We start from the raw sequence: 9443 nt of genomic DNA, 5'->3' as shown, positions 1-9443 counted from the left end.
AACTAGGTATTGGAGGCAGGATTGTGGACTAGGATTCTAAAAAATGTGAAGTCTATATCTAGAGATGCAAGGGTGTGCCTTATGCAATTTAAGATTTTACATTGATTCTATTGGACCCCCCTCTAGATTTTATAGGCTTGGTATTAAAGACACACCCACCTGCTGGCGATGGCAATCAGAAGATGGGGACACAACCCATGTTTTTTTGTGGCGTGTTAAGATCCAAGAATTTTGGTTGAGGGTTCAGAGTTGTATGTGTTTTGGGCACTCAAATTTCATTTTGCCCCAGACTCTGTATTTTAGGCAATGGGGCGGTAATTAATATAGGGGATAAATACATAAAGAATTGGGTCCTGGCAAGTGTTATGATTGGCAGACAAATTATTGGGGATGGAAGTTGGCTGGAGTGCCCTCGTTTCAAGAGTGGCATACAGTGATAGGCAGGGTAGCAGCAATTGGAGGAATGTCATATAAAAGGCTAGGTAATATGGAGTTATTTAATAAAAAATGGGGCAACTATTTAGCCTTTTTAGAAGGTTCTCTGGGAGGGGCAGTGGAGGGAGATTTGTAGTTTTAAACGTATTAATTTATTTTGTATATATATTCTTAAATGTTTCCTCTTGTCTGTTTTACATTTTGTAATTTGTAATTTTTTATTTTATTTGTATTTGCACGTGTGTGTACATGTGTTCATGTGTGTGTTTCATTTTAAGTTGGACCACTAGATGGGGGTGTCACTTTCTAATGGCATTAAGATTTAGATCATAGATGAGTAATGCACATTATTAGTACATGCCTACAAGGCCTTGGATTATTACCATTTCCCCAAGAAGGTCATTCAATCAAAGAATATAAAAAATTACAAGGCTGGCAACTTAACATGCCTCAACAAAAATCTTGGAAAACCATCATGAATGGCCTGGGAGAAAATACGCAGAACTCATTGTTTCCAAGTGCAGGAGTTTAGTTGCTTGAGAACTAAAATTCATGCAAGGCAAATGTGTCACTACATTCTGACCGAAGGGAAATACATACCACACTACATTCCTCACTAATAATGTATGTACCTTTCTTAGAAAATTAACAGTATATTAAAACTGGGTAAGACAACATGTGGTTGATGGCACACACTGTACACAACATCTAAATTAAACTTAACAGACGTTAAGAAGTTGCAAATGGAAAAAACTGCCTGATGTTTGAGTACATAGCCAACATGAATATAATTCATATTTTAATCCACCCTTCTTATGTGAAGATGCTGCTCGATTGTTTCTGAAGGAAGGTGAATTCATGGATCTTCTGATGTACAAATATGTGTACGTTGGTTCACATCATGAGGGGCTTCTACTTGGAAAAATTCCCCAATGTGCAGCTCAGGAATGTCTGGCAAATTTGTGGTTTGGGCCATCCATTTTAGCTATATGCATGAATTTACAGGCACAACTTAGACGAAGGACTTCAAAGCCGCAATAGAAAAGGACCTGTGTGTAAGAGCAGGCTGGTGTATTTACGCAGCTGGCACGATTTAAGGAAACACGGACATGTTTGTGGTCAGACTGGTGTACTGGTGTAGAGACTTAACTCTCCATTGTAACTCTCTCCCTCTTTGTCCATAAATCCTACTTCTGCATGAAAAGGAACTGGATTTTGGCAGTGAACCATTGCAATTCCTGTGGCTTTAAAACTTATAACAGTGAAATAGAGAGATGTTGAAACTACACGAATGCTGCCAGGTTCAACTGCAAAACATTTCAACCCAAGCTTATAATTTCCCAATCCGCTGTCTCTGGATTCATCACTCACAACACAATATCATAATGTTCTCATGGTATCACTTCAACTTGGAAAAAAAGGTTGTTTTGGGATCGACAATGAAATACCAGATGACTTCAATTTATGTTTTTGGTCAAGCTACAGTGATAAAAGCTGTGACTGTTCTGAAATATGAGATTCGATCTGGTCTCTTTTCTCGGAGGGCCAGAGAATCAACACCATATCAAACATTTAAAATCTGTAAAATGACAAAAATTAGAAACATGTTATCCAGAAGCCACTAACATATTTGTCATTTCAATATTAAGGCTGTAGTGGACCTCAAGCGGCCGTTTAAGACATTTTATGAGGAAAGAAAAAGAAATTCTTGATTAACAGCTATAAATATTGCCGTAATTACTGTTTCTGTCATTGCAAACATATTTCACATCCAACGAATCATGAATTGTGCTCACAACACATGACCTGCATGATGTCAAATGTTCACAGATTTTAAATTGGCAGACTACCAGGAGAATTACCAAACCAATTAATTCCACATGAACTGACAGAAAAAAGCAGAATTCAAAACTCCCCCACGGAATTCAACCTATTTTGCGCTGTCAACTCCTTCATCGTTGAGGAGATGGAGGCTACAGCGAGATGTTTATGAAACTCCTTGTTGATGTTGAACTGAGAATATACAGACATGCATTTCTGAGTTTCATCGTCGGTAAACAAAGTCGTTTTGAAAACGTTTTAGCTACATTCTTTGGCATTGGTTCCCAACCAGGGTTACATTGGGAATTTTTTTCCCCAAACAAATGTATTTACAACAAAAATGGTTCCAGAAAACTCTTATAAAAACTGTTAGTGGCCATTTGATTTCATTCTCCAGAGATCATCATTAATCTAGAAGGCTCAAAAAACACGACTCACACAGAGCTGCATGTCAAACTCCCTTTAAAAAAATCACTTGCTCCACTGAAATCTAATCATACAAATATGTGCCATAATTTTGACTCTTTTTCCTTTTGATTCAGTGCCTGGTCATCACAGTGCTATCCATTCCTGATTGGCTCTGAATGGGCCGGCGTGCAGGCAGGAAACTGAGCCAGGCTTGCTTCCTGAGCGTCCGAGAGAGGAAGCCCTGTGATAGGCGAGAGGGAGTGGGTTAAAAATAGTCCCGTATATAAAGGCCTGTTCAGAATCCCATTTCGGCTCAAACTCTCACTTGCACACTTTCTGGCAGGACTCTCGGTTTCCTCCTCTCTCGAAAGCAGGGCCCAGGGCAGCCACAGTGCCGTCCTGCTGTGAAGAAAGAGCAGGTGTTTCCCAGGGTTTGACTCAAGCAGCAAAATATGCATTACATTGGATAACCAAAGGGAAAAAAGCTTTTTCCAAATAAATGCTCGATGCCGAGCTTGTTACTTGAGCTCAGTTCACACGCAAAGTATAATACCTTTTCCAAAGTGACAGAACCTTTGAAAAGGAAACGGAATGGACTTGTTCAACTCTTGAAAGGGCAAGAACTTGGTGTACCTTGAGAAAACTCTAGGGCACAGATTTTTATATTTTATTCATTGGCCACAACATAACAAACTATGGCACATGTACAACCAATTGAGGAACCCATTACACCATGTTAAAAAAAAAACAATGCTATGAAGATACCACCACTCTTTCAATTTAATTCTATTTGTAAATTCATTTTATCGAGTTCTCATGAATTTCTTCATCATTAAGTTCATTAAAATTGGTCCAAAAGGTGCAATGAACTTAAAGGTGGAAGTTAAACTTAAGTTTTGAATTTTAGTGGGTTAAAATTCTTGTACAGGATACAACAACAAAAATCGGCAGTTTCATTTTAAGGTTCACATCTGATGGTACCCATAACAGAAAGACATAAATCAGGGGTGATCTGTTCGCTTTCATTTTAACCCTAATCTATATTTGTTAATAATGTATGTCTCACTAGTTGAAGAATAATATATACTCAATGATTTTATAATGACTGAACAACAGCAATAAACTATAAAGACATGTTTACCTGTAGAGTGGGAATGTAAAGGCGTGGCAGCATGGCAAGCTCCTAACCACATGTTCCTAACACAATCAGAAGACAATTTATATCCATTCAGCCATTAGGGTAGAACATGTTGTACTGTATAATAAAACTACACCCTCGTCTTGGATTTTTTCAACAGTTGAATACCAATGCGCTCTAGTTCCTTGTGGTGGCGTAGTGACTTGCCTCAATCTGCATGGCGGAGGACGAATCTCAGTTGCCTCTGATTCTGAGGCGTCAATCTGCAAATCTTATCACGTGGCTTGTTGAACGTGTTACCATGGAGACCAAGCACATGTGGAGGCTTCATGCTATTCACCACAGCATCCACGCACAACTCACCACGCGCCCACTGTAAACGAGAACCACATTAACCTCCTCGCAACCACGAGGAGGGTAACCCAACAAGACTCTACCCACTCTAGCAACTAGGCCAATTGGTTGCTTAGGAGACCTGACTAGAGTCACTCAGCACGCCCTGGATTCGAACTTGTGACTCCAGGTGTGGTAGTTAGCGCCTATACATGCACCACACACAGAACTTCTAAAATTAGCTATGAATCATGTTTTCTGGTTCTTGGAAAAGTGCAATGGATATAAGAAAATTATCAAAGCAGAAAACAACCTTGGGTTGTTTGAATGGCATTCAATTTCATGTCGTACCTGGCTGGCATTTCGTTTGACCTTTTGTGCTTAACTTCTCACCATTTGTGTGCTACTTTTGGCACACAAAAATACAGAAATGATGTAATTTCACACAAACTGATGTTTAATGTTATTGTTTTACACTGGATTGTGGGTGACTAGACCTTGAAATTTGCTGCAATCTAAAGGCTTCGACTATTGTATTATCATTTCCATTGGGGCAAAGAATCACAGCCACCTTTGCTGACCAGTTGTATTTGCAAATGAAAGGGGTTTTAAGAGCTTAATAGCACATGCTTTGGAAAGAGCTTGATACTACAGATTAATTTGGTGCCTAGTGGTTTCACGGGTTTTAAAAAGCAGGACCAGTCCTGTTTTTGTTAATGTTTTGGTCAGACATATGGTAAAACATATGGCTGCAGGTGTGAGGAACAACAAATAATTTCAAGACAGCATAAAACAGACATTGTATCGTTATTTATTTATTATAAAAGCAAATTTGTAAAAAGTTGGATAATTCATACTTTCGGATTGTGTGAACCACGTAAGAAGCCGTTGAAATTTTCGCGCCAATTCGGGACATTGCTTATGTAGCATGCATTGGACTAAAAAAAACTATTTTTAATTAAGATTTGTTTGTTCTGATCATTCATTAGTAGAGCAATTGTACACTGTATAAAAACACTATGTCATAACGCAAAAATTCGCTAAATTAACTGGTATTAAGTCATAACAATTTATATGACTGAATCGAACTGACTGCATAACACAAACGAGTCATTTTTAAAGGTTTGATCAGGTAGAAATGGCTCATTAAGGTAACAACTGCATGTATGTAGATTTTACAGTCAAAGTTATTTCACATTGGTGTATTTTATCACAATTCTCAAAAGTCGTTAAATTAAAATAACAAAGGGTATTTTTACCTTTCCCCGTAGTAAATAACTGGCTTTTGCGGCGTATTTGATTAAAACTTTAGCCAAAACGTAATAAGTTTTATTTTTCTATGCAATAATACCTCATGCAATAATCCCCTTTGTTAATAGGTCTCGGGGGCTTACAGTTGGCGCGCGCGATTGATATCGACACTTTCATCTTGAAACAACGTGTTAATGATGTGTATTTTTCTCCCATTCTCCTCTCTTTTTTTTCTCCCTCAAAGGCAGGAGAGAGAGAGAGAAGAGGAGGGCTCTCGCATCGTGTTGTACTCGTTTAACTCGTTTTTATCGAGGGGGCGTGGAGTGGATTGGATTTAAAGAAGAGGGCTGGTGCGCACTTACCATCCAACACAAGACGAAAGACGCACTCGCTGAAGAGGACACCAGCTATATACTGGGGCTAAAATTAGTGACGGGTAGTGCGTATTTCCTCCGCTTCGTACAATTGGTCCAGCATCCACTGCCGTGATATTTATAAGATAAGTTCTTACACCACTCATACTTGTTATATGAGTTTGAAACAGAGTGTGTAAGAGCAGAAACCTGAGTTGTAGTTTACTACAACCAAAGTTTCTTTGAGGGATTGTAACTGGTCTTAATTTTTTATTGTCACTGGGACAACTGGAAATGGCTTTGAGTGGAACAATTTTACCGTCAATTTCGACATTTTCAGCACAGAAGGGAAAATGTTGGGAAAACGTGAGTATTTTTTTTATTATTATTATTGTGCTCATGTAGTTAAGCATATCTAAACTAAACTAATTGTTTCTAATAAATTATAGCTAGTAGAAAACATGCATATGCGTAAAATGCCATTTTTAGAATGTTTTGAAACATTCTTACAGGACAGTAAGTTGAATAAATTGAGTTTTTAGGCATCAACTGAACTTTTTACTAAACATAACTAGATTAAGTTGAGTTTAATCATTGATTTATGTATTGTTGTTAACAAATCTCTTTTCATTGTAGAGGTGGAAGGAGGAATTCGACAGGTCCATGCATACCAGCTGCTTGGTTGACATTTCAAACATGGACAACCACTGCAGATCAACAGAGGACGAAGATCTCGATAAATATCTGGATCTGGAGTTTATTCTGGCCAACACCACTGGTTCTGACAATCTCGGACTGGGCTTGGGAGGCGACTACAGAATGCAAGAGTCTAGAAACATGTACAACCCACCAGGGCCTCCCAGCACCTACTCAGTGCCTGAGATCAACTCATCACCGCCGCCGTATAGTACCAGCCTTATGGCAGAGCTTCTGCAGTCCGATGTAGACACCTACTGCCAGCCATCTCTGTCCAACAACACCCAGGGAAGATTCCTGGTCAGGTCTGTGTTCCCCAATCAGGACATTTCGGAGTGTATTAAAGTAGAGCCCTGCATGGACAGTTACGGACCTGTTAGGGGAATGGTTCCCAAAGTGAAACAGGAGGGAAGTGGTGCATGCATGCGGTCATACGAGCAGCCAAGGTTGGCCAACTCTCCACAGGGTGCGGGCAGCATGACCCCACCACAGAGCCCTGCGGAGCTCATCAACACGGACTGTCAGTCACAGATGTGCCATGCAATGACTTTCACACAGGGTTACCAAGGCAGTGCGGGGTTCCCCCAGATGCAGCTGTCGTACCCAAATGCGCATCACTTCAGCGTGTGCGATGATGGGCTCAGGATGCCCAGTGCCAACCAAAGAGTGCTTCTGACGCCTCCTTCATCTCCCCTGGAGATGGACACCAAACCAAAGAGGGGAAGACGCACCTGGCCGAGGAAACGGACAGCGACTCATACTTGCACTTTTTCTGGATGCGGCAAAACGTATACCAAGAGTTCCCACTTGAAGGCGCATCATAGAACACACACAGGTAAATAAACTTCACTTAAATTATTGCTCTTGCATCTTGCATCACACCACTAATAACTGGACCCTAAACACGAACACATTTTCATGTGACATGTTTTGTCTCTTTTATTAGGTGAAAAGCCTTACCATTGCAGCTGGGAAGGTTGTGGCTGGAAGTTTGCCCGCTCCGACGAACTGACCCGCCACTTCCGCAAACACACCGGGCACCGACCCTTCCAGTGCCACCTGTGCGAACGCGCCTTCTCCAGGTCTGACCATCTTGCCCTCCATATGAAGCGCCATATGTAGGAATGGACTCAAATATTTGGACTAAATGCACTGAACAATGAACATCACAGTGATGTTCGAAGAAAGCATTTTCTCTAACCCATCTATTTAATGTTTGTTTATAAAGCCATAGTCTACATGGAAACATGAACTGACATGACATGACATGTTGTTGAATCCTATAGCCATACAGTCTTTTGCAATGTGGCTGGTTCTGCACTTCAAATCAAGTTAAATATATACATTTATTTTTTTTCCAAAAAGCTTTAAGAATACCAAAAAAAAAATAAGTTCAACACATGTTAGGCTGGACCTAAACCACAGATGCAACTGGAAAGATGCAACACTTACAAAAATGTGTAAGTTAACATGATGTTGCTACTATGAACATCACGATAGTGCCTTTTAATACATGTATACATCTCACAAGTGCCAATTTTCTTCTTGGCATTTTTCAAAATGTATGCTATTGTTTCAAGAAACTAAATAAGCTTTTATAAGACAATGTTTTTCTCTTTCAAAACTGCCTTAAAAGTTAACAAAGGGGCGTTAAGTGAATGTTTGAAGTTATTTGTGCATTTATCGACATAAACATTTAAAAAAAATCAGGGTCTTTTGGTTGTTGTTTTCTTTTTTCTAACGTATTCTTACAATTCATATGTTTTTAATGTGCATTGCAGACTGTCCCGTGTTTAAATGACACGATAAGGGCTATGTGAGTCGTTCTGGAGCAAACTTATTATGACTTGTACATAATTTACTGTAAATATTGTACTTAATGTATATATTAAATTTAACTGAGATATAATCATCTGTCTCTTGGTTTGTTACCTTTTCTCCTTTATTCCAGCTTTATTCTGGTTGGACATAATGTTTTAATCAGTTGTACACTTTAAAATGTACATATTCCTAGCACTGTAGTATGTTATGGGGGTTGAGGGAGAAAATAATCTTTCACAGCTGTAATATTACCATGCCAGAGGGCTGTGGCTAGGCCTATAAACATTTCATTTACATAATTGTTGAGAGTGAATATAGCCATGTCTGGGCAGAGGGCTACACCACATTTTAAGAGAGATGGACCCTGTCTTCTTGGGAAAACAACAGAAAATCTGGAATATCTACAGTTGAGAGGGTTCAACTTCGAATTTTGTTAAGTTACAGTGTGTATTGGGTGCTGTAAACTTTAAAGGTAGGACATTTTCTGTAAAAGTTGATAGTCATATCAAGAGTTCAAGGGTACTTGGCACCAAAGTCTTCATGTAAATGTAAGTTTTGCATAAAATATTCTTGATTAAACAAAAAGTTCTCTGGGCACTTAAAACACAGGAAAACAAAAACACTTTAGCATTTTACTCAGCCATCTCTTAATAAGGGGCAATCAGTGTATGCATCCAGGTCACACGGCAACAAAACCATCCAATAAGCCACTGACCTTTCTGAGATTAATGTATCTAATGGACTGGAAAACAGAGCTCTTAACTTACTATTGTATGATAATACGCTTAGATCTTTCTGTTGTGTTTTTGGTGACCTGTGCAGTGGAAATATGATACCTTTCACTTGTATAAGAGGTATTCACTGTGTGGTCTATTTTGAGGAAAAAAGGAACTAAAACTGTGTCAATGTTTGGCTTACTTTGAAAGTAAGAAAAACATTTTCATATCACTTTCAGGTTGGTCTCAGATCACTTTTCGGAGTTGCTCTATAGTTGATATATCAGACGGGCAAATATGAAGTGTTTCAGCTTACAACCGTTCCCTAATCCTCAGATGAACGTCATAATGTCCACAGCAAAACATAAAAAGCATGGTAACATCTATTGAGATCCCTGAGATCTGGCACCATTCACCTAGGAAGTGGTTTTAACCTACATATGGCCCTTATATGAATCCATATACACATTT

At 39.1% G+C, this 9443-nt stretch overlaps 1 protein-coding gene and 1 long non-coding RNA gene across 2 annotated transcripts; one reads left to right on the top strand and one right to left on the bottom strand.

Moving 5' to 3' along the window:
* Nucleotides 1–2051: 2051 nt before the first annotated feature.
* LOC127641518 (uncharacterized) lies at nucleotides 2052–3918 on the bottom strand. The gene is made up of 3 exons (XR_007970173.1): nucleotides 3806–3918; nucleotides 2990–3066; nucleotides 2052–2905 (listed from the first exon to the last, which is right to left on the bottom strand). It is a non-coding gene; the product is annotated as an uncharacterized LOC127641518 (long non-coding RNA).
* Nucleotides 3919–5755: 1837 nt separating this feature from the next.
* On the top strand, nucleotides 5756–8344 carry LOC127641137 (Krueppel-like factor 2). Its single transcript, XM_052123925.1, has 3 exons — nucleotides 5756–6105; nucleotides 6376–7270; nucleotides 7382–8344. The coding sequence occupies exons 1-3, from the start codon at nucleotides 6034–6036 to the stop codon at nucleotides 7555–7557; spliced, it is 1143 nt and encodes a 380-aa protein (XP_051979885.1). The 5' UTR covers nucleotides 5756–6033; the 3' UTR covers nucleotides 7558–8344.
* The last annotated feature ends 1099 nt before the right edge of the window (nucleotides 8345–9443 follow it).

The sequence above is a fragment of the Xyrauchen texanus genome, chromosome 50, assembly GCF_025860055.1.
Source record: "Xyrauchen texanus isolate HMW12.3.18 chromosome 50, RBS_HiC_50CHRs, whole genome shotgun sequence".
Lineage (NCBI taxonomy): Eukaryota > Metazoa > Chordata > Actinopteri > Cypriniformes > Catostomidae > Xyrauchen > Xyrauchen texanus.
The sequence above is the reverse complement of the archived record's forward strand: the minus strand, read 5'-3'. Positions and strand labels throughout refer to the sequence as shown.

Coding starts and splice junctions, on each gene's coding strand:
- LOC127641137 (XM_052123925.1), top strand. CDS start 6,034: ATGGCTTTGAGTGGAACAATTTTACCGTCAATTTCGACATTTTCAGCA. Junction 6,106..6,375: donor AGGGAAAATGTTGGGAAAAC/GTGAGTATTTTT, acceptor TTTTCATTGTAG/AGGTGGAAGGAGGAATTCGA. Junction 7,271..7,381: donor GCATCATAGAACACACACAG/GTAAATAAACTT, acceptor CTCTTTTATTAG/GTGAAAAGCCTTACCATTGC.